This window comes from Schistocerca serialis, chromosome 2, assembly GCF_023864345.2.
Source record: "Schistocerca serialis cubense isolate TAMUIC-IGC-003099 chromosome 2, iqSchSeri2.2, whole genome shotgun sequence".
Lineage (NCBI taxonomy): Eukaryota > Metazoa > Arthropoda > Insecta > Orthoptera > Acrididae > Schistocerca > Schistocerca serialis.
The window spans coordinates 478,503,112-478,529,436 of NC_064639.1; the positions used below are offsets into that span (position 1 = coordinate 478,503,112).

General features: G+C 45.0%; 1 protein-coding gene across 1 annotated transcript in view; it reads right to left on the reverse strand.

Annotated features, from left to right (window-relative positions):
* Positions 1-26,325, reverse strand: part of LOC126456102 (uncharacterized transmembrane protein DDB_G0289901-like) — a 435,362-nt gene that overhangs the window by 99,611 nt on the left and 309,426 nt on the right. The window contains exon 5 of the mRNA XM_050091858.1: positions 24,021-24,097. Within this exon, the coding sequence (XP_049947815.1) occupies positions 24,021-24,097 (77 nt within the window). The remainder of the gene's footprint in view (positions 1-24,020; positions 24,098-26,325) is intronic.

Sequence of the window (26,325 nt, forward strand, 5' to 3'; positions counted from 1 at the left end):
TGACAGCTCTCCGCAAACGCCGCTGCTCTCGGTCGTTAAGTGAAGGCCGCCGGCCTCTGCCTTATCCGTGGTGAAAGGTAATGCCTAAAATTGAGTATTCTCGGCATACCCTTGACACTATGGATCTGTGAATATTGATTTCTCTAACGCTTTCTGAAACGGATTGTTCCATGTGTCTAGCTCTCACTACCATTCCTCATTCAAAGTCTATTAATTCCCGTCGTGCTCCCTTAGTCACATCAGAAACCTTTTCTCATGAGTCACCTGAGGAGAAATAAGAGCTCCACCAATGCACTGTCCTTTTATATCTTGTGCATGCAATACTACTGCATATCGCTATCCCATTGCTTTCGTCACTTCGATGTATCTTTGACACGACGAGATAGGAATTTCCTTACTTATAAAACCCAACCAGTAATGTGCATCCGGCTTGTGGAAAGGTAGTGAAAAATAACTAGTGTCTGATGTTTTTGAAGAAATATTAATCGTATTTGTTGACTAATATTAGAGTTCATATTCAAAATGACGCCTTATGACCAGAGAAGCCAGCAAAAGCAAAAAGTATTGCCAGTCGGCCTTTGAATGGAAAGTTGTGTTACGTCACGCTCATTTTTATTCCATCTGTTGTCACCGTGGGACTTTGCTTAGCTTAGGCCACGTTGCCTTTAATTCCAAGAGACTGTAGTGATGCTGGTTGTTAAAGAATGTTTGTCCTCCACTCCACTGCACAGTTGCACACATATAGGGAGTAAGATGCAGTAAAGAACTGAAACGATTGTGAGGCGAAGTACCGGGAAGCAGAGGCTCAGCGTTTAAGTGCTCATCAAAATAAAACGAACAAGCAGGACAAAGAGCAGAGCCCGCGACTACGAAGCTAAAAACGACGCTAACAGGTGCGACGACTTGCATGTGTCAACACGTGTACACAAAGGCTCCCAACGTGTCCGCAAGATCCTGGTTTATGCTGCAGACAATGCTGAATGCAGACGTTCACCCCTCGTTCTCTCTCTTTCTTCCTCCCCCCCTCCCTCCACCTCTCTCTCTCTCTCTCTCTGACATTTTTCTGCGGCGACACACACAGTATCTCACAGAGCACAGAAGAGGCATGGTCCTAACAAAATATCGTTCCGTTTGAGAGACTCATGTTGGTAAAGCGCCAACATCAATACACTTCGTGGGTATTAAACTACTTTAGATGTCTGTACTTGTGATACGGTGATATCGTAATCGGAGCACGGTCAAGTAGTTTTGACTTATGCTCTCAGGATCAAGGTTTCCAGAATGAAATTTTCATTCTGCAGCGGACTGTGCGCAGATTTGAAACTTCCTGCAGGTTAAAACTGTGTGCCGGACCGAGACTCGAACTCGGGATCAGTTGGTAGACCACTTGCCGGCGAAAGATAAATGTCCCGATATCGAGTCCCCGTCCGGCACACAGTTTAATTTTCCAGGAAGTTTCAGGATCAGAGCTGTACTTCGAATCGCTTATTTCAATCAACTGCTACTTCACTTGTATGCAATAAGATCTTACTAGTGATAAGATGACACGCACTTTACACGTCTGAACGGAGTATCATGGACTGAGTTAGGTGGAATGGACATTCCATTTCTGAATATATGCAAATGTGCATCCGTAATAGAGCACCAAAGTGTGAAAGTTGTAGATCCAGAAAAAGCCCTTCATTAATCAAGATCGCAAATATGACTTTTTATTGATAACTAGCTTCGGCTAAATTAATTAACCAATTTCATATGTGAAATACATAGATAATTACATATAGGATAACAATAAACTATTAATATAAAATAAACTGTTAATATAAAATTGTTCTATCACAAAGTACATGCCACAGAAAATTTTCTGTTTACTGTACATCACCAACTGGTGGGACACATTGTCATAATTTTGCTTAAGTTGCATGACTTTATTATAAAAGCTGATGGAGCAATTACGAAAAACTTGGGTAATTTTACATCATTGTTACATCAGGTCGTACAATAAGCAATGCAGCTTAAACGAAATTATAATGATGTGTACCTCCAGTTCGTGATGTACGTTAAAGAAATTTCTGTGGTATGTACATTGTGACGAAACTACTTTATATTAATTTTATTTAATATTAGACCTATTTTCTTACATTCAATTTTCTGTGTATTACAGATCTGAAGACGGCTTATTAATTTTGCCGAAACTAGTTACCAATAACAACTATATTTGCGACCTTGCTAATAAATGATTTTTTCTTATCCAAAACTTTCAGTAAACACATATCGCTTATCTTCAATTTGATTATGTTACGTAACAACATTAAGATGTTTCCTTCTATTGTTTTTTAATTATTTTTTAGATCACTCTTGGCATTTGTCTACAAGTCATGCCACAATTTCATGAGTTTTGAGGCTAATTCCGTCTTGTATGTACTGGTAAAACAATAATGTTGCATTTACTAGTTTATCAATGCATTTCTTTATGCACCTTATTTCCCTAATCACTATACTTATAGGTAAACATTTACATCGATTTAAATACACTCCTGGAAATGCAAAAAAGAACACATTGACACCGGTGTGTCAGACCCACCATACTTGCTCCGGACACTGCGAGAGGCCTGTACAAGCAATGATCACACGCACGGCACAGCGGACACACCAGGAACCGCGGTGTTGGCCGTCGAATGGCGCTAGCTGCGCAGCATTTGTGCACCGCCGCCGTCAGTGTCAGCCAGTTTGCCGTGGCATACGGAGCTCCATCGCAGTCTTTAACACTGGTAGCATGCCGCGACAGCGTGGACGTGAGCCGTATGTGCAGTTGACGGACTTTGAGCGAGGGCGTATAGTGGGCATGCGGGAGGCCGGGTGGACGTACCGCCGAATTGCTCAACACGTGGGGCGTGAGGTCTCCACAGTACATCGATGTTGTCGCCAGTGGTCGGCGGAAGGTGCACGTGCCCGTCGACCTGGGACCGGACCGCAGCGACGCACGGATGCACGCCAAGACCGTAGGATCCTACGCAGTGCCGTAGGGGACCGCACCGCCACTTCCCAGCAAATTAGGGACACTGTTGCTCCTGGGGTATCGGCGAGGACCATTCGCAACCGTCTCCATGAAGCTGGGCTACGGTCCCGCACACCGTTAGGCCGTCTTCCGCTCACGCCCCAACATCGTGCAGCCCGCCTCCAGTGGTGTCGCGACAGGCGTGAATGGAGGGACGAATGGAGACGTGTCGTCTTCAGCGATGAGAGTCGCTTCTGCCTTGGTGCCAATGATGGTCGTATGCGTGTTTGGCGCCGTGCAGGTGAGCGCCACAATCAGGACTGCATACAACCGAGGCACACAGGGCCAACACCCGGCATCATGGTGTGGGGAGCGATCTCCTACACTGGCCGTACACCACTGGTGATCGTCGAGGGGACACTGAATAGTGCACGGTACATCCAAACCGTCATCGAACCCATCGTTCTACCATTCCTAGACCGGCAAGGGAACTTGCTGTTCCAACAGGACAATGCACGTCCGCATGTATCCCGTACCACCCAACGTGCTCTAGAAGGTGTAAGTCAACTACCCTGGCCAGCAAGATCTCCGGATCTGTCCCCCATTGAGCATGTTTGGGACTGGATGAAGCGTCGTCTCACGCGGTCTGCACGTCCAGCACGAACGCTGGTCCAACTGAGGCGCCAGGTGGAAATGGCATGGCAAGCCGTTCCACAGGACTACATCCAGCATCTCTACGATCGTCTCCATGGGAGAATAGCAGCCTGCATTGCTGCGAAAGGTGGATATACACTGTACTAGTGCCGACATTGTGCATGCTCTGTTGCCTGTGTCTATGTGCCTGTGGTTGTGTCAGTGTGATCATGTGATGTATCTGACCCCAGGAATGTGTCAATGAAGTTTCCCCTTCCTGGGACAATGAATTCACGGTGTTCTTATTTCAATTTCCAGGAGTGTATGTAGGATTAGGTGAACGGTTCCAGCTAATCCTTGTTGGCGTACTGCTTCGTCATCACATGAAACACTTCAAGCACAGCAACGGTGCTGCAACACGTTCGAGACGCTAGTTGTTTTAGTATTCAGGCTACGCTCTGAGGAAGATTCCTGCAACAAACCGACACGTTGGTTATTTCAGTAATTTAATTAATTTTAGCATGTTACGTGATGACGCGGTAGCAGATCCTGTTTTACGAGGCGGTTTGTCTACTGCATGACAGGGAGGCAGGGGTCGCTCCTGGTAATACTGCGGCCTACCTCGCAATTACTATACCAACAAGACTCACGAAGCCGGCTAATTATTATCCGAAGTGGTCAACAACTAACAAGAGGTCAGAATGAGAACGTAGGAAGACGGCTTTTAATATCCCAAGTCACTACCTCGCATTAATCGTGTATGAGACAGGAATTCTGCCGTAGTTTTTCCCAAAAGGTTTTCACATAAAGAGATTGGAAAATGAAGAGAATCAAAATTTTGATAGCCAGACGGGGTTTTGACTCTCGCTGCTCTCGAATGCGGCTCATAACGATTGCACAACCTCGCTCGGCATTGAATCACCAACCACGGGGCGTGCAAGAAGGCCCAAGAGACTAGTATAGCGTAACTTGCCGCGGCATGCCGGGGTCAGTGCTGATCCCTTCAAAGGTCCGATCTGCAAACAGCCGACTCCTACTTCCCACCTGCATAAGTTACCATCCGTACTTGGCTGCAGTAGCCGCCATGAAAGACTGGACGGGGGGATGAACGTCACAGCTATAAACCAAAGACCGTTTTCTTAATGAATCGATGACGCTGGAAGGCGGAAGAGGGGTCCAATTGAAGATTTACGGAAGGTTGTGAGAGTTGCCTGGATAACTCAGTCGGGGAGCACACTGGACCGCGTTTCCGAGTATTGGCTCGGTAAACAGTTCTAGTCTGTCAGGGAGTTCGATTCTGTTGGGTCTTGCCCACTCGTCTTGTATAGGGTGCGTAAGGGATGCTGCGTTCTCGGAATGCTATACAACAATTCGAACAAATAACATTAGTAGTTTTATTTCTATACAGCAGAATTGACAATACTTAACCTGAATGTACAAAATGTTTTCGCAAGCGAGGAGCGACATGCAATATAATTCAGAGTCCTTGGTTATATGAAATGTTCCTGCAAGTTGACACACGTCTCTAATACTGCTCTGTGAATCCTGATCACTAATGCCCGACACTGAGCCGATACTGAGTCCTAATGTCCGGCCGAGGCTGGCAGGAGCTGCGCTTATATTCACTTCGGCTTGAGGGAGCTCCTGTCGTGGTGCAGTCCTATTCCGCGCACCATTGGCTGACGTCGTTTCACCGTCTTCTCTGGTCTTGTGTTCTCCGTCTTCGCTCCGGTGCTTGTGGTTACGCCAGAACAGGCTCATTTGGATTCCTCGCCAATTCGTCAAACGTCTTAAAAATTCAGAATGAATTTTTCACTCTGCAACGGAGTGTGCGCTGATGGAAGATTAAAACTGTGTGCCGGATCGAGGCACGAAATCGGGACATTTGCCTGTCGCGGGTAAGTGCTCTACCAGCTGAGCAATACGACTCACGAGCCTTCCACACAACCTTACTTTCACCAGTAGCAACTCATAATTTGATTTCAAGAATTAACGTTGAACTGCTTCAACCGATATTGTTACAAAGAGATGAAAGATGACAATTTGAGGTAATCTCCTCCAACAGGTTTGCTCTTATACGCAACGTAGTTGCTTTGCTGTGCCGTCTTCATACCGTACTGAAAGTAACGACTGCTGTTGACTGGAGTCCATTTTGACACCTCTAGACGACTCACAACTTTTAGAGGTTCTAGTACGACAATGGATCTAACTTTAAGCGAGTAAATATCAAACTTCATTTGAATTTGACAGTACAATGAATCAATCGATTCCAAAGCCTACACGTACACCATATTTAGCAGGAGACGGTTAAAGGATTGCTTAGTTGGCGCTAGAGCATGTCGGAGGTGCTAAACAAACTCAAGAATGTGCAACACCGAAAGATTTTCTATTGAAAGTCCGAGAACGTACATTTAAAGAAGAGTCGGGCACCATATTAATTCCTGCCAGATATGTGCTGCAAAATGACCACAGCGAGAAAATGAGGGAAATCAGACCTGATACAGACGTTTAGCGACAGTCGGTTTTCCCACTCAACACTCGCGAATGGAATAGGAAAGGAGCCGAAGGACAATGGTAGCACAAGTAGCACGTGTCAGACGCCGCAAAATGGCTTGCGGAGTGTAGATGTTCATTTACCAGTTTATTTATTTTGTTTTAAGTACGCAGTAGTTTTCCAGCAATAAATGATGGGCAGAAACGACAGTTTTTGTTTATTACTCGCGTAAACGAAAAACAACTGAAATATTGATTCGAAATTACGGCTAAATTGCCGGAGTTCCGTTCAGAGAGAAAATTTAAAGCGACATGGGAGGCGAAGCGCTTGGCAAAGAGTCCGGCGAAATAACTGGAGGCGCGGCGTACTGGCGAGATTCACGGCGCCTCATTGCCAACGATTCAATTAGCGGGGCCCGCCCCTGCGTTCCTCGCAGACATTCGCATGCGGCTCGGGGCGTGCAGGTATGCGCTAAGCAGGCGCGTCCGCAGCCGGCTGGCGACCCGTTCTTCACGGAGCGGCGTGGAACGCTTAAATCTCTGCCGTCGGCCGAGGCTCGCCGTAGCTCGTGGGACGCGGCGGCGATAAACCAGCAGCAGCTGCCGCGGAGCCCCGCCACGCTCTGCTACCGCACCCTGCTGGGCCTCGCACGCTGCCCATCCCGGCCAATAACACTCCACCTGATCGACGATCGCCCGCTCCAAGCCGCAGTCGCTACACTCCGCAAGCCACTTTGTGTGCTGGACGGAAAACTACACCATATAACACCATAAAAACACAAAAAATGATGTTATGAGTGACCTCTTTATAATACTCTGAAGAGCCAAAGAAACTGGGTCCCCGCGAGCACGCAAAAGTGCCGCAACACGACGTGGCGTGGACTCGACTACCGTCTGAAGTAGTGCTGGAGGGAATTGACACCATTAATCCTGCAAGGATGCCCATAAATCCATAAGAGCACGACAGGATGGAGATCTCTTCTGAACAGCACGTTGCAAGGCATCCCAGATATGCTCAATAATGTTGATGTCTGGGGGCCAGCTGAAGTGTTGTTAAATCAGAAAAGTGTTCCTGGAGCGACTCTTTAGCAATTATGCATGTGTGGAGTGTCACATTGTCCTGGTGGATTGCTCACGTTCGCCACAATGCTCAATGGACATGGATGGGTGCATATGATCAGACGGGATTCTTACGTACGTGTCACCTGTCCGAGTTGTATCTAGACGTATCAGGGGTCCCATATCACTCCATCAACACACTCCCCACACGATTACAGAGCCTCCGCCAGCTTGAACAGTCCCCCTGCTGACATGCAGGGTCCATGGATTCATGAGGTTGTCTCCATATTCGTACACGTCCATCCGCTCGATACAATATGAAACGAGACTCGTCCGACCAGGCAACATGTTTCCTGTCATCAACAGTCCAACGTCAGTGTCGACGGGCCTAAGCGAGGCGTAAGGCCCTCTGTCGTGCAATCATAAAGGCTACAGGAGTGTGCCTCCGGCTCCGAAAGCCCATGTCGACGATGTTTCGTTGAATGGTTCGCAGCTGACACTTGCTGACGGCCCAGCATTGAAATCTGCAGCAATTTGCGGAAGGGTTACGCTTCTATCACGTTGAACGATTTTCTTCAGTCGCCGTTGCTCCGGTTGTTGCACCATATTTTCCGCGCCAGCGATGTCGGAGATTTGAAGTTTTACCGGATTCCTTACATTCACGGGAACTCGTAAAATGGTCTTACGGGAAAGTCCCCACTTCGTCGCTACCTCGGAGATGCTGTGTCCCATCGCTTGTGCGCCGAATATAACACCACGTTCAAACTCACTTAAATCTTGATAACCTGCCATTGTAGCACCCAGTAACCGATCTAATAACTGCGCCAGACGTTATCTTACATAGGCGTTACCTAACGCAGCACCGTTTTATATATCTCTGTATTTGAATATGCTTGCCTATACCAGTTTAGCGCTTCAGTGTACAAGGCTCTCTAGTATGTTCGTTGAACGTACCCATTTCTAAATTTCCACGTTTGCTAAAAAAAATGCGAGCACGGACATGCTGATGGGCTACACATTCAGAAGCGACACCCAGTGTCGAAAGCAAACAACAGAGGAAGGATATCCCATCGACGGAAGTAACATCCTCAGACGAAGTCAAGCTCCGATTGAGACGAAATGGGGAAAGAAATTGGACGTTTCCTTGAAACGGACCAAGGCTGACCACTTTGAAACACTGTGGCATTTCATGCTTGTTTTCCTCTGTCTTTGTTAGTGTATCTGGAACAGCAATTTAATGTACTCTGTGTTATGTAAATTTTAATTGTTTTGTTTAATCCAGATCTCTTATACAGTTTTTAGCTTTTACACCTTGTAAAAAACCATCTGTAATAGTTGATGTTCTTTGTAATGGTGAGATGTGCCATTTCTTGTAACGTGTAAATTACTATCGCAAAAGTAACTCGTTTGATATTCATTGTTCGTTAACTGGAATGAGACTGTTATAAAGGGCGATCAAAAAGATCCAGTTCGAAGACCACGCTAACCCCTTGCCTACATGTCGGTGTTTATATACCTGCATCGGAGTTGGGCTAGGCTGCATATATGCTACACCAACGTCGTCAAACGAAAATTTTGATTGCCCTTTATACGAAAAAATTAGAAAATGCAGATTCTCTCACTATTTTTGATTCCAGGTAGTTCACACAATATTGATTATATGAGCTACCTGGAATCAAAAATGGTTGTTGGTGAAGCGCAAGCCTTGCATCAGCCTTAACTAATTCAGGAAAGTCGGAGAAAAGATAAATTGGGATGACCGGCGGAAGCTTTGGACATTTTCCTCCCAAATGCGAGTCCAGTCACTGTGTCACCTCACTCACGAAAAGGAAACGAAGGAATTAGGAAAGAACATGAAAGATGGTGTGGTACTTATTACTCCGTCCGAAGAGACCTCGGAAGGCCGAATGGTACCGATCAACTTCCGTTTCACCCTCAGCCGACAGGCGTCAATCGATGCAGTTATTCAGGGGCATGTTGTTAGCACACTATTCTCCCGGCCGTTGTCAGTATTCATGACCGGAGACGCTATTTCTCAACCAAATAACTCCTCAATTGGCGTCACAAGGGCTGAGTCCGCCCAACTTGCCAACAGCACTCGCCGGCCTCGGACGGTGACCCATTCAAGTGCTAGAAAGACCCGACAGCGGTTGACTTCAACTATCTGACGGGACCCTGTGTTACCACACCGGCACGGCCGTTGACGTGATACATATTGGATAACAGAAAAACAGAAAAAAATAAAACAATGAAAAACGAACAGGAAACAAAAAAGAAATTACAGATGAATTAAGAGGAAAAAATTATTACAAGCACCCGAAAAAATGTACTCCAGCAGTTTGAGAAGAATATTTGTACTATTTTGAAGAATGACAAGTAGGACAAGTCACTTAGAAAAGGGGATCTGGTGAACAAGAAATATATAGACAAAATTGAAGATTGTAAAGATTTTCAAGTGACGCAAATCAATGAAAAAAATGAAGGGGAGAAGACGGGAAAGTATATGAAGGCTGTTGTGCATAACATAATCCATTCTTGATCAAATAGTGTCTTTACTTAGTTTCTGTTGGAAAACAAGTACAACACCAGTTTGTAATACGAGTTGTTCTGTGTAATTTCACACAGTATTACACCGTCCTGAAGTACAGGGCACTTTTCAGAAGCTCACATGTAAGGAATAGGAGGGATCTGGGAGACGTACGTGGCGTATACTGTGGGCACCGATTGCGAGGATGCTTGTAGAAGTCACATAGATGTAAAAAGAGTTTTTAAGACAGAAATGCAAAAAAAACTCATTATTCTTGTTCATACTAATCTCTATTGGGCACAATACAGGTTTAGTTAAGTTTATACACCTGCTCTCAGCGAGGGCTTGTTCACGGGTCAACTGAGATCACACATCCTCAGCTGACCTTTGAGCTGTGACGCAAGCAGCTGAGAACTGGATGAGTGATTGTTGCCAACTCTAATCCGCATAGAACTGCTAGAAGATATCATCATCCCCTGTGATAATAGTAGCAGAAAAGCTGTATGTCGATCACATGAGTCAAAGACATCTACAGCAATTGCCTTTTATTTGTCAGCGAATAAGTGAGGGCACAACTTTCCTTTTTCTCAAATCTTGGTGACTGATGGTGTTAGGGCGGTTTCTGCCAATTCCCCCGACATCAGTTACAGATCCAGCCGGCAATTTTGTCGCAGCAACTGTCGCACGTGATGTTTATGCACTGCTATGACATTAGTTTTCAGAGTCACTACATTAGACAGGGCGCAGCAAATAAGCTTACTTCAATGTAATGTGTGTTGCTTGTTGATTTATATCTTCGTGAACATGACGCTCATTCACTTCTAGCACAAGACACCGGTCTATTCGCCGTACGTTTTAGATGCAGTTTATACATCAGTGTTCTAGAATCTCTGTTGTAGCAAGGCGTACTACAGATATGCAGATCTAGTAAATGATTTTAAACAAGTTTAGAACTGAAGCTACAACTCCAACGTCCGTTGGTGCATAAACCTCTGGTGTATACTTGTACTCCGCAAGCAAACTCGCAAAAAAAAAAAAAAAAAAAAAAAAAAAAAAAAAAAAAAAAAAAAAAAAAAAAAACCATTCAAACGGTAGTATTTTGAAGCACTTTGAGCAGAAAAACTGGGAGCTAATTCTACATTGGCAGTATTTTTTCCGTGAAGGTCGCATTTACAGATCGCATAACAGCAACAGAGGAAGCGTTAGGGGGGATACTTATTTCTGTTTTTTTCGCTGCATCGCAAAAGGAATATGAGTTTTACGATCAGCTCGACGGAACATGGAATAACGTAGTCTCTGTATAGCCTTGGAATGGCTCTTCGTCGCGGGCTTCATCTCCCGGTAGGACGTTTTAAAAGCTGCGGTACCGCTGTCATTGGTATTTTAAGCCGTCCTAATTCCCTGTTAGCTCTTCGTTTACAAGGCAGCAAAAACTGGATGGCCTCCCTGGTGACTGCGTCATCCCGAGCCGTTTTATGAGTTCCTGTGCGTTAGGAATAGCACGTATTGCTTTCGGGTGTGAACGACCGATGCAGAACCGTAGAACGGAGACACGAAAGCAAAATGAAGACTGGAAATGTTTCCGTAGAGGCCTAAGACGGCACCAGGTTTCTTATGCTTAATGAACTGCAGTGAGATGGGCGTTCTGAGTCAGGAGACAAGCAAAAAACAGCACAGCTGAATTTTATAATTTTCAAAAATTGATGATGTTAGATTCAAATACCAAAAGAGGTCAGATCTCTTATTACTCATAACGCAACGTTCAATGACAGTGCGAGTACCTGATACCTAAAAAATGCAAAAACTTTAAAAGGAAAAAGAAACAGGTGCAGGAAGCAGGCTAGTGGAGGCGAAACGGTGACGCTTACTTCTGGAACACCGGACTCTACGGTAATGTTCTGAGTTAATTCCAGATCCCTCGGCAGTGTCTCATGGAATGATCATCGGATGTGGACGTTGACTCAGCGGTACCCATGTTGTTACTCGAGAAGAATAAGCTGTGTACCGGTACCAAGTTGCATCCTCTCCATGGACATGAACAACGCAAACACAGCGTCATGTTCCACACACACTTATCGCAGTATTCCAGACCATACCTCCAGGAGAGAAAGTGACAACGTGTGGAAGTAAAAATAATATCTCCTGCTGATACACCTGAAATTATCGTCAGGATCTTTCCGTCTAAATTTTTATTTTTCAGTGGGACAGCAGAGCAAACAAATTTGTCTCACAGTATGCGGCAGTGAAAGCTTGTTTACAGAGTGAAAACTCGCCCTCTGGAGGAAGCATATTGAACGTATGTATGGCGACTATACAGATAACGATATGCCCAACCTAACAGGATGATAAGCTGAATTGTAAAAGCCACGCACTGTGAACGTCTAGGGGTTGATGCTTCAAGTCTTCCAAACACGAATCGTAAACGCGAGCATGGACATCCACCTGTTTAGTACGTGTCCAGTCAACGTTCGCAGACGTACCATAAAGCAGCAGTATCTATGAAGTGAGCGCAGCGTACAACGCATGTCGTCAACATAAAACTGTCAACGTCTCGTGACAATGGTATAACGCTGTTGACACCGAAACTTTAATGTTATATGTATTTTTTACAAATTTATTTATAAGTTACAGCAACGAATAATTGGTCCTGCTATAAACGTAGTTCGAAATTTGTGGAAGTAGGAACAGTTTCTTTCATAGGTAAGTATTATAAACTCACATAATTTTGGAGATAATGTATGTTGGCGACAAAAATCCCATTCTCGTCATATGAATGGTCACACCATACGTATTCCAGCTCTATGGAACGAACACACGAAACAACTCAATTGTCTGTGACTGGAGCCTTATCCAGTTGCAGTTATCTGGTGTGTGAACTACACACACACACACACACACACACACACACACATATTGATGAGCCAAAACATTATGACCAGCTGATTATTTATGTGTCGGTCCTCCTATAGACAGCGTTACAGCAGCGAATACGCGTGGCGCGATTTCGACAAGTGCATGGTGCGTTTCAGGAGCTAAATGGCACTAGATGCCTGTGCACAGGTCACGCAATTGTTATAAATTACGGGGCGGTGGTTTGTGTTCACACAACTAACTCCTGCCAGTGTTCCAGATGTGTTGCGTCGAGGTCACATGACGCATTTGGTGCCAAAAAGAAATAAGTCCACTATCATGCTCCTCAAAGCACGTTTCTAGTCTTTTGACACAGTTATACTGCTGCAAGCAGACATCGCCGTCGCAGAAGACATCGAGTTTTAAGGGGTGCGTGTGGTCTACAGTGATATTTACGTAGTCGTTAGACGTCACGGTGAATTCGATTACTACCACAAGTCCCATGGAAGCCCAGGTTTTAGTATCCGACAGTGATACGGATTTCCCGCTCAGCCCGAGTATTGACATGAAGAGCAGGTCAGAGATACTCGGGCTACATAGTCGACCAGCTTTCACTCGTTCGAGGCGCCGCCGCAGCAAGTATGTCACGTGGAACCGTCCACTGATTAAAGAATGCCTGTAAGTAAAATTGGAAATTTGTGGTAAGATCTTATGAGCCCAAACTGCTGAGGTCATCGGTCCCTACCCTTGCGCACTACTTAATCTAACTTAAACTAACTTAAGCTAAGGACAACACACACACACACACACACACACACACACACACACACACACACACACACACACACACCCATGCGCGAGGGAGGACTCGAACCTCCGACGGGGGGTAACCGCTCGGACCGTGACAAGGCGCCTCAGACCGCACGCCTACCCCGCGCGGCGCTTGTAAGTACTGCGACCCTACACATCCCAGTCAGCGGATCGAGTCCACTGAAGCATAATTGATTACTAGTGTTTCAACCTTGCTTGCATTACGTTTTTGATTCGGAATGCTGCCTAGACGCTTGGTATCTGCTTAAGAAGACTGTGCTACTCGTTGCGACCTCCGCCACCACAGATGGCCCCTGGAGTATTCGGCGCGAAAGGTCTGAAAGTAAACACTCTACAAGAATCATAGGAAGGATCTTGGCCGGAAGGCATTCCCCGGATGATCTTGTCATTGTGGAAAACATAATGGATCAACACAAGTAGGCGTCTACTCTTAAGGACCATGTCCATTTTCTCCTCGGCCGATGGCGTCTACCAGCAGGACAAGACAATTTGTCACACAGTTCACAGTGTACGTGTGTGGTTCGAAGAGCACCACAATGACTTTACCGTTCTTCTCTGGCCACCAAAATCCCCGGATTTAAGCCCAGGCGAGAACCCGTGGAACCTCCTCAGACGGTCTATTCATGCCATGGATCCTCAACAGAGAAACCCAGCGCAGCTGGCCACGGCTCTGGTGTCGCCATGGCTCCACCAACCTGTCACTGCCTTCCATAACCTCACTGACTCTCTATAAGTCCACCTTTATCTAGGATGGTTGTGGGACCTCGGCTGTACAATATAAAATGTCAAATCAAAGCACCTGCAGCCGTCTATGTTTCCAATTTCGTTTTATTTTGCTATCAGTTTCGGTGTTATATTAAGCCATCTTCAGGTCCCCTGACCGACGTGTACGGAGAATCTCACCTCTTATATAGTCGCAATAGGGGCCAGCATACAGTCACTGGTATCTGTAAACTTCTTTAATAAAACGCGATCCCTTCGATCGTCTCTTGTGTCGCTTTGTTATAATGAAGTCTACAGATACCAGGGGGCAACGGCCTTGCCGCAGTGGATACACGGATTGCCGTAAGATCACCGAAGTTAAGCGCTGTGGGGCGTGGCTGACACTTGGATGAGTGACCATCCGGGCCGCCATGCGCTGTTGCCATTTTTCGGGGTGCACTCAGCTTCGTGATGCCAACTGAGGAGCTACTCGACCGAATAGTAGCGGCTCCGGTCACAGAAAACCATCATAACGACTGGGAGAGCAGTATGCTGACCACACGCCCCTCCTATCCGCATCCTCACCTGAGGATGACACGGCGGTCGGACGGTTCCGATGGGCCACTTGTGGCCTGAAGACGGAGTGCTGCTGTGCTACTACGGATGCTAGTCAATGTATGCTGGCCCCTGTTTCGACTGAACAAGAGGTGGGAGTCTTAGTACACGTCAGTCAGAGGGCCTGAAGATGTAACGTAACATCGAAACTTGTAGCAAAGCGAAACAAAATTGTAAATATAGACGGTCGAAGGGTTTTTCATTTGACATTTTCTTCATTGACTTTCTCCATGCACGTCTCGCATTGCAAAAGGTGGTTATTGAGCCTTTTGGCAGTCGGTCACGTTAACGTGACTGAACAGTTTCTATTTTCCTTATCGAAAACAAGACGAAAAGTAAGGTTTAAATATATTCCATCTTCCCTATGAAGGGGGCAAAAAAATTGATAGATCCGAAAAACCATCAAATTCTTAAATGTTTGAATATGTACCCGTCCTGGAATCGAACTCCTGCACCTTTGCCACAGAACAGTATACAACCAAATGGACTATTGCTGTCTCATTGAACATTTATTGAGGTTGATACCTACTACTTACTTCACTCCATATCTTTCAAGCTCATGTCGAAGATAATCAGTAGAGGTATATGCAACCGTAGGTTGAATAAAATTCCAAAGACGTTTGTATCATCATCCATACCTTCGCACATTTAACCATCGATGTATTGTTTCCCTTCTCTTAACTATAACAAATCCGAGCAAAAACGGGATTTTATAGGTGTAATGCTGTAGTCAACAGAAACAATATACTGATATCGCATGCTCGTTTTAATACAAAACTAACCTGTCAAATACAGCACCTCAACCACAAAGGTGTGTAATTCGCTACCGTTTCCATGGCGTTTCACTAAGTTCAGGGAGAGTGACATGATTCCACTGTTCGCGTTCAGCACTGGTCTGTAAACGTGAAAGGCCGCCGCTGTGGCCGAACGGTTCTAGGCGCTTCAGTCCGGAACCGCGCGACAGGTTCGAATCCTGCCTCCGGGCATGCATATGCTGCATGTCCTTAGGTTAGTTAGGTTTAAGTAGTTGTAAGTTCTAGGGGACTTATGACCACAGATGTTAAGTCCCATAGTGCTCAGAACCAATTTCTGTTACGTGCAATTCCACGTTACTGTGTCACGAAAAGCTCCTCATTCCACCTCTACGTTTTCATGAACGTCCCACTGATGAAGGAAATATAGATAATGTATTCAAACGTATCTACATGTCTGCACCTGTATGTTCTGTAGTATGGGAAAGCATAATCAGTTTGGGATAAAAGTTGCGTGACGGTTCCATTACATTTTCTCTTGAGCTGATAAACTGCTTCTGAGCTAATATTTGTATTTCTAAATTAACCGATTCCATCGTGACAACCCAGAACACATCCAAGCAACAATGATATTATGAACCGTAAATGTCATTTATTTTGTTCCTGTACTTGAGTGGGTTAATTTATTTCGAGTCTGTGTAGTTGGCCACGCGAAAACATTGATTTTTTGCCAGAAATAAAGTAAAGATAAAATGGCTTCCAGAACTCATAAAGAGTACAGTGCCGTCAACAGCATTTAACGACTGCCCTCACGTTCTTGCTCTACCGGCTTCTTTCGGTTTCCTGTTCCAAACTTTTGCTATACCGATTGATCTTTTTTTCTGTCAAGGCTAAGCGATCCAATTTGTGCGAGCGGAAAAGGGGAGGGGATACGGACTGGAAACGAAGGTGTGAGTTTTGGGTTTTGTGTGGAGGGGGGTTACTTGGCGTAGCTGAATTTCTGACCGTACGTGTGGCGTCATATTCCCCTTCCCCCCCTCCCACACACACACACACACTCCCAGAGCCCTCGGCTTTGCCAATTAACACACCCAACAGAGCCCGCCGGTGCAGGCAACATTATAGTTTCCGGTCGGAAAAACGAAACTGAGCAGAAGGCTTGCTTGACGGTCATATCTCAACATCTGTTGTCTGGCCGGAACGAGCTTTTTCAAGCTGCGGCCTGCTACGCTTATTAGCGACGTTAAACATCAATGTATATCCTTGGGGAATCTGCGTTCTTATTTTACATCCTGTGTGACAAGGTTACTGTCTAAACAGATCTTTTACAAGTGGCTCTACGTACTATATTTTAGCCTCATGTAGGTTTCCTCGCTCGACTCAAGACAAATGAAGTAGATGTTATTTTGAAAACTCGTAGACATCTTTTCTACATTTTCATGGATTTGCCTGTATCGTTATTGTTACTTCTCTTAGCATTACTGTCTCGCACATAAAGAACAATGAATTATCTTCACTGTTCACCCCAAATAACTTCGATGTAATGGACGACATCGTTATCCTGCTTCCGTATACGGAATTTATAATAAGGAGCTCTGTAAATAAATTGCCACTAATTAACTTAGCACTATTAGTTTCCTCGCTATAATCCTGTTAATATACGACCAACATCTATAATGATCAAAATATCCACGGGTATGCTGCCGGTCTATAGTGTCCAACGGGCACAATATTTCGGCGATCATACATGTCGCCATCATCAGGTGAACTGACGGACTGAGCTCCTGTGAACGTGCCGGCACGGAGATCCGTACGTATGATCGCCGAAATATTGTGCCCGTTGGACACTATAGAGCGGCAGCATACCCGTGGATATTTTGATTATCAAATACGCCGGGAGAAACTCAAGAATCACAACATCTATAATGGTTTTCTTGATCGGAACTCTTCGGTTCGTTCAAGGTTGTACCTAGAAACTAAAAAGCCAGGAAAGAAGGATATTTGACAGTCAGTGCGTTGGCATTCAAAAAACCCTCTTGCCAGTTCCAGGCACTTGGAAACGAGACGAGAAAAATCACCCTGCGAGGGAGTCGAACTGTCCGAGTAGGATCACTTTAACTACTTGTCAGCAGTAATACGACTGCTCATTACAGGGAGCGATGGTGCAGCCAAAGTATCCGAACAGTGAGAACTGTGAGCCCTGGTTTGAGTTTGGCAGATCGAACCACTTCCGAACCCACGTCAGTCTAGATTCTCAGCCAGTTCCTAAGGAATCCCATGGTACTTGTTGCGTGTTGCTTCTAGTGTATATCTCTAATGACGGCGTACGACCGTTACTGACTTACTTACGCTGAGTAGTCTACAGACAGCTTTAGCACTGAAGGTTTTGCAATCTGCACAAGGGCCTCCTCGTGGTCCACAGGACTCTCATACACCGATAAGCCAGAACATTATATTATGCCCACTGTCCACCGCAACGTTGGATGCCGCCTGGTGACGTCGCGGGCACGTGACGAGGTAACAAAAGTATGTAAGAGGAGGAGACACGGACGGGGATGACCCTAGCGAAGATATAGGCTGCAAATGGGGAAATACATTGAGATAAGCGACTTTGAAAAAAAGGAGAGACTATTATTACGCAGAGCCTTGTGCTCGAATATCTCTAAAACGGTGAAGCTCGTCGAATGTTCACGTGCTAATGTGAGCATCAACGGAAAGAGATAGGAGGACAGTGAAACTATCACTAGGCGCTAAATGGTTGGACGTCCACGACTCACCAAAGAACGTGGGGCTCTGAGGCTTGTCTGCCAAAAGAACACAATGCTGATGCAGGGCCAAGTGTTTCATAGCACACCATTAAACGTACATTGTTGCACACTGAGCTCCCCAGTAGACCACCTCTGCGTGTTCACATGTTGACCCAACGGCATCGTCAGTAACGACTGTGGAGGGCACGAGGCCCTCGGAACTAGACCGTCGATCAATGGAAACGTGTCAGCTCTCCGGGCGAATCACATTTTTGCTACACTAGGTCGATTGTGGTCTCCACAAACGCCGTCATCGGCTCGAAACGTGCAGCGCGCCACTGACGCAGGCTGATGGGAGCAATATTATCCTATGGGAGACATTCTCCTGCACTTGCATGGGTTGTGTGATAGTAATCGAAGACACACTGATAGCTGCGAATCACCTGCATCCCTTCATACTTGATGTCTTCCCTGACAGCGATGTCATCTTTCAGCAGTATAATTGTCCGTGTTTCGGAGCGAGAACACCGCTACACTGGTTTGAGGAGCATTATAGTGAACTCACGTTGATATCTCGGCTACCAAATTCACCTGATGTAAATCCTATGGAACCCAACAGGGTCGCTATCCGGCCGTCACCGCGTTCGCAAATCAGCGGCCCGTTATTTGCGCAAATTACGTGATCTGTGCGTAGACATCTAATGCCATATACCTCAACAAACTCATCAACAAACCGTTGGATTCCTGATACGCAGAATCAATGATGTATTTCGCTCAAAAGGTGGACAAACAAGCTGTTAAGCAGGTGGTCGTAGCGTTTTGGCTCCTCAGTGTGGTGATTCCCTTGGCATGTGCGGGCGCGACACCTCGAACGATTGCCTCACAGTACTCGCCAGTGAGCTCTTTGACACTCGATCCATAATTTTGGGAAAAAATCATCCCTTAAAGTTAGTTGTAATAAGGTCACTTTCGTCTGATGAAGATACCGACATGATACCTAAGAGCCAAATAACCTGGTTCACGTGCCTAACATCGTGAAGGCCCATGCGAACCGCAGAAGTGCCGCAACCTGACGTGGCATAGACTCCACTAATGTCTGAAGTAGTGCTGGAGGGAACTGACACCATGAATCCTGCACGGCTATCCACAAATCTTTAAGAGTACGACGGGATGCAGATCTCTTCAAGAGCTCGTTGCAAGGCTTCCCAGATATGCTCAATAATGTGCACCCTAGGGGAGTTTGGTGGCCTACGGAAGTGTTTAAACTCAGAAGACTGTTCCTGGAGCCACTCTGTTGCAATTATGGACGTGTGGGGTGTCGCATTGTCCTAGTGGAATTTTCCAAGTCCTTCGGAATGCACAATGGGCATGAATGCATGCAGGTGATCAGACAGGATACTTACGTAGTGTCACCTGACAGACTTGTACCTAGACGTATCAGGAGTCCTAGATCACTCCAGCTGCACACGTCTCACAAGATTACAGAGCCTCCACCAGCTTGAGCAGTCCCCTGGTGACATGCAGCGTCCACGGATTCATGAGGTTGTCTCCATACCTGTACACGTCCATCCGCTCGATACAATATGAAACGAGATGGCTCAAATAGCTCTAAGCACTATGGGTTCAAAATGGCTCCGAGCACTGTGGGACTTAACATCGGAGGTCATCAGTCTTCTAGACTTAGAACTACTTATAAGTAACTAACCTAAGGACATCACACACATCCATACCCGAGGTAGGATTCGAACCTGCGACCGTAGCAGCAGCGCGGTTGCGAACTGAAGCGCCTAGAACCACTCGGCCACAACGGCCGGCATGAAAAAAGACTCGTCCTGCCAGGCAATATGTTTCCAGTCACCTACAGTCCAATGTCGGTGTTGATGGGTCCAGAGGAGGTGTAAAGCTTTGTGTCGTGCGGTCATCGAGGGTATACGAGTGAGACTTCGGCTCTGAAAGCCCATGTCCATGATGTTTCGTTGAATGGTTCACACGCTGACACTTGTTGATGGCCCAGCATTGAAATCTGCAGCAATTTGCGCAAGGGTTGCACTTCTGTCACATTGAACAATTCTCTTCAGTCGTCATTGGTCCCGTTCTTGCAAGATCTTTCTACAGCCGCAGCGATGTCGGAGATTTGATGTTTTACCGGACTGCTGATATTCACGGTACACTCGTGAAATGGTCGTACAAGAAAATCCCCACTTCGTCGCTACCTCGGAGATGCTGTGTCCCATCGCTCTTGCGTCGACTATATCACGACGTTCAAATTCACTTCAATCTTGATAATCTGCCATTGTAGCAGCAGTAACCGGTCTAACAACTGAGCCAGACACTTCTCTTACATAGATGTTGCGGCCTGTAGTGTCGTGTTCTGCCTGTTTGCATATCTCTGTGTTGGAACATGCCTGTACCAGTTTCTTTGGCGCTTCAGTGTATATCATAGAATTTAACGTATGGGCCACATTTTATTTGTATAGATAACTGGTTTCAGCTTTACGGCTTGCATCAGATCCGATAATTCCTGTAAGGCCGAAAACAGTATCTGCTCAAATCAAATAAAATTTGGCCAAAACTGTAAACACTTCGAGTTATTTAAAAGTTAATGTTTGTTTGTTGTTAACGCATGAGCCTGGAGGAAAACACATCTAGATATTTCATAACCTTGTGAGCGTTGCTACTTCACCGAGGAGGTCGCATGGAGACACGCACAAGAATTTTTTTCTGCGAAGGTACAGTATTTAACAAGGTAGTTCAGTTGGCTACGAGAATAAGAAATTAATACTGAAGTGTGTGTGTGTGTGTGTGTGTGTGTGTGTGTGTGTATTTCTTTACGAGGAATGTAACACACCCATCAGGTTTGTATTAAACTGAACAGGTTCGATACCCATTTAATCACGTATGTCACCTACATGTATTTCAAATCCGTAAATTTCGTGGCTTAAAAGTATAGCAGGGTTGTTACAATAGGAATTATAATTTCATCTAAAGAAAACCGCGAACAATTATAATCGAAACAAGCGTTGGGCATCTGGTTTGCTGAAAGCTCGTTTCCTTATAGTATTTGCAAAGGGTACTGACAAGTCCGGGAACGCTTGATTAAGCTGTCGGGCAGCCAACAGAGAGTCACCACACCTAAACAGATTGCACGCAAGCATTCTTGCCACCCTGCTCTGGTGGCAGTATTTCTGAGATCGTGGGACACTGTAAATCACAGACAGGCTGAGCACCGCTGTCAGACTTCTAATTTCCATAAACACGTTTAAGTAATTTAAAGGGCCAGATTTCGTTACGCTTTTAGCTTGTCCGGAACAACAATTTGTCACCCAAATAAATATTCTATTGCGAAAGGCACGTTGACGTGAAAGCGCTTCCCTCTTAAAGGATCAGAAAATATTATTAATTTCTCCCTGGTAAATACGACCGGAATATAAATGACTTGCTAGTAGTAACCAATGTTTTAGCCGTTTCTGCTCACACAGATGGTGTATTGCTAGTATAACTAGGGTAACTATTTATAATATGCAGAATTCGTACTTCGAATCGCCTGTGTGCACTTACTCTTGAAGACAAAAGAATAGTAACATCCATGTTACATCTGATTTCTCATTTCACCTTTTGGGGATGCACAGCATAGACCTGCTCTGAAATCCAAAAATAAGAGCATAACACTGAAAGTTCGAAATGGACATGTTCGCTGAAAGTTGAGATATTATCTGTCGGAGAAATATTCTATTTAAGTGTATAACTTTCATAAAAGAATGGAACGATGTGAATGAAAACGAGAGCACACAAAACTGATGCCAAATATAACTAAAAGTGATACAAGCAAACGATTAAAATTTCGTAGCGAAATGACCATACAACGAAGATAAATTTTTAACTTCAGAGAACTTCGAAACTATAGTTATTGTAAGTGTGATGTCTGTTTCCACATTTTTCCCATGTACTATAAACTTTGAATGCGATTGCATTTACTGCATACTGTCCAACTTAGAAGTAGCATAAACAGAGAGCACACTAAACAAACAGGGTGTCACGCGTTTTATTCTTAAACGAGAAGCCTCATATGAACAGCTACGGAGCATGCTTTGTTGATCTAAAGCACACAGAGAAGGAGCAATTATAACTATTTTAATTTTAGTTTTGTCAGTGGTCTTTCGGACGGTTTGATGCAGCCCACTACAAGTTTCTCCCCCGTACCACCCTCATCCCAGAGTAGCAGTTGCGCACAACGCCCTGAATTATTTCTAATGTATTTTTAATCTGTCTCTTGTTCTAAGATATTTTCTCTCTATCGCTTCCTTTAGCGCGATGAAAGTTATTCCCCGACGTCTTACCGCACGTGCTACCGTCAGTCAATTGTCCTAGTCTGTGTTTTTCACAGATTCCTTCTCTTGCCGCTTCTAGGGAGAACTTACTCATTTTTTTTATCACGAGCCACGTGACGTAGTGATTAGCACACTAGACTCGCATTCTTGAGGATGACAATTCAGATCCGCGTCCTGCCATCCAAATTTAGATTTTTCGTGGTCTCCCTGAATCTATCCAGGCAAATGCCGGGATAGTTCCTTTTAAGGGTCAGGACTGATTTCCTTCCCCATTCATGAAACATTCCGAGCTAGTGCTCCGTCTCTAATGACCTTGATGTCGAGGGAACCCTAATCTTCTTTCCTTCTTTCCTTTCTCAGTCCACTTCATTTTCAACTTCCTTCTACAGCACCACGTCTCGGATGCTTCGATTCTCTTCTTTTCCAGCTTACTCACAATCAGTCTTGGAAAACTACGGAATATGCGAAATGAAATGAAGAGCGCGATGGAAACAAACCAACAGTATATACTCTGCGCTGGTTTTCTGGGGTGTAAGAAGAGAACAATCCCGTTGGTTAATGACATCCATTTATGCATTTTTATTAAAAATGAAATTCCTCCAACTGTACTTTAGATTTTTTTATTTACTTCGCTACTAGTTTCGGCATTGCGTCAACGCCATCTTCAGGCCACTTTGATGAAATCAGCTGTGTGTGGCTCAGTCTAGAAGTCCGCAGTGAGATCAACACGTGCTCCACATGTAACTAGTTAGTGCACGCCATCCATGTGGCGCACGTATTTATCTGTCCCATCTTCATCCAGTTTAAATATGGATGTGCGAAGATTTATGCATTTGTAGAAAGGAAATCCTAACGGTGGAGATAGCAGAAAATTCAGTCACAGGCCACGAGTGGCCTACCGGGACCATCCGACCGCCTTGTCATCCTCAGTGGAGGATGCGGATAGGAGGGGCGTGGGGTCAGCACACCGCTCTTCCGGTCGTTATGATGAGTTTCTTGACCGAAGCCGCTACTATTCGGACGAGTAGCTCCTCAATTGGCATCACCAGGCTGAGTGCACTCCGAAAAATGGCAACAGCACATGGCGGCCTGGATGGTCACCCATCCAAGTGCCGACCAAGCCCGACAGCGCTTAACTTCGGTGATCTCACGGGAACCGGTGTATCCACTGCGCAAGGCCGTTGCCGCACATGCCAAATAAAAACTAGGAAAAAATAAAACTGTTTCCATTAAATAGTAAATCAGTCTAAGATAAGGTAAAACGTCATGTTAAAGAACATGCTAGAAATCATTTAAGAAAAACGGTGATAATATAAGTGTACGTGTAAGGTGAAGGTAAATTCCAGAGACGGGGGAATAGTGGGAGCGGATTTAGCTTTATAGTACCAGACGGCTGTTCATCAGCAGTTTTTTTCCAGGATGTAAGGTTTTGGACTGGTCACGTACAGATAATTGTGCATGAAGCTGTGTGAGTCGCGTAGTACTTACCAGGGACGAGAGACGAAGACACTTCGTTGGTCATGAGAAGCGCCAGCAATGACGTCAGCACGAGTGATGACGCCATCCTGAAACAACGGGAAAGCACAACTAGTTAGCGCATCCTCTGTCTCTTCCCGAAAACAGATACTTGGGAAAATGTAGTTATGTCCTTGCCCAGTCTTAAGTGTCGTTAGAGAAAAGTACAGTTTTTTATATGGCGACAACTACTTTTACAAGTGAACTATAAACTATTATTTTTCTGTCTTTCAGTTTTGAAAGTCTGTGTGTATATATTGTGACATCCTCTGCTAGTCCGCAGCTCGTGGTCGTGCGGTAGCGTTCTCGCTTCCCACGCCCGGGTTCCCGGGTTCGATTCCTGGCGGGGTCAGGGATTTTCTCTGCCTCGTGATGACTGGGTGTTGTGTGCTGTCCTTAGGTTAGTTAGGTTTAAGTAGTTCTAAGTTCTAGGGGACTGGTGACCATAGATGTTAAGTCCCATAGTGCTCAGAGCCAAACCATCCTCTGCTACAGATATTTTGTTTAATGCTTTTATTCAATGTTGCGGATTTATCTCTTGCTTTGGTGTTTTGTAGGACTACTTTGCATGGTTAAATTTTCATTTGTGCATCGCAAATCTAAGTTAACTGGACAGACACAAAGTACAATCGAAATTACGCTCATATAGGCATCAAAGGACATGACGCAATGTTTCTTATTTTAAAGTCCCTCTACCATTCTGATAATGTAGCTGGACAATATTGTCATGTATGTAACAAACTCACCACACAGACGTTCAACTTCTCCACGCACTTTCCACATGAAAAAAGACAGATACTCTCCAGTTCCCCACAACATACGCGACATAAAATGTCAGTTAAGCGTGACGCATGGTTTACAACACCACGTAGTGTTTGCTATTATTATTATTCATTATCGGAGCGAGATGAGCACGTCTCACCTTTAGACGGCTGCCTATCGTTTACAAGTCGGTAACTTGGAACATAATGTGCATGCCCATATTTAAAATTTGTGTTCACTTATTCAGTATGTAGGCTACTGCAATAGATGGCATGACGCTACCTACGTTCAACATTTTTATAACGTGTGAAGCCTTGACAAGAAAGTGTAGCAGTTTTATGAGACCTTCCGAAGCGTGGTATTGTGTTTGTACTGTTGTGGATGAAAGTGGACGTGGAAGTAAAAGGAGAATGAATCTAGAGGCCAGGTCTGCTCTCCACAGAAGCGCTGAGAGATCCGTATCACAAAAACAGATTAACATGCACCTTACGCAGTACGAACAACAAACTCTTGCGCAGTACGAACAACAAACTTGATGGCCAACATGAAACTGACTTCAAATATGTATTGGGGATTGTAAACTGACAGAAGAAGACGACAGCAGCAAGATTGGGCAACAGCAAACACCGCACTTGCAACCTTGGCACGAATTCATTTAATGTTCTAGGAGGAGAGTGCTGGCTGTAAAACGACCGCCTCATATCCCTAACTATGATTTTTACCTGTGTGCAAGATGCAGGGTCAAGCATATTCAAACAATATCGACACAGTGGAAGAGCTACAGCAGAATCTTGAAAGCCCTACCATCTGTCAGGCAGAACTGCTACCCGTATCTCATAGTGCGATGAATCGCGCACATTGCTGCATCAAAGCACTGAGGTCGTTTCCGGCATCCTCTGTAAACAGCAGTTGTCCTGTTTATTATCTGGGATAACTTATTTCATGTCAGACGTTTTTCTGGTCAGTTTCGTTACACACCTTACCATCATGTTTGCCAGACCATTATTTGTGAATTCAGTACATAGATGACAGCTAGTACTTCCGTGCTGTTCCTATGACAGTTGCACTATTATAGACGCTCACGTCCTGTCATTTATGTGGGCTCTCTGAATACGGCGGGAGGAATCGAGAGCTCCTAGCCCGTTCTGTTTGGGAATTGTTTTGTTCAAGCAGAGGGGTATGATCAGTCTCAAAACCCTTTACAAATTTTGCTTAATTTCTCACACGTACGTCAGCAAACGAACCATTCCGTCTTTCCCGGTGTTTATCTTCTTCACTCACAAAAAGTTTACTAAAGCATTTTATACAGGATTTAACAAAAATTTACGTCACAAATTGCAGGACACATTCTCATATATAGACGAAGAAATTATGTTACATGAACATGCGTCTGGAAACGCTTTATTTCCACGTTACAACCCACTTTCTCCACCTCATTAATCACTTGGCTCACTTGGCTCGTGAAATGGAAGTGTACACAAATACAGAGATGGCAGATGCCCATTTGATGTATGGA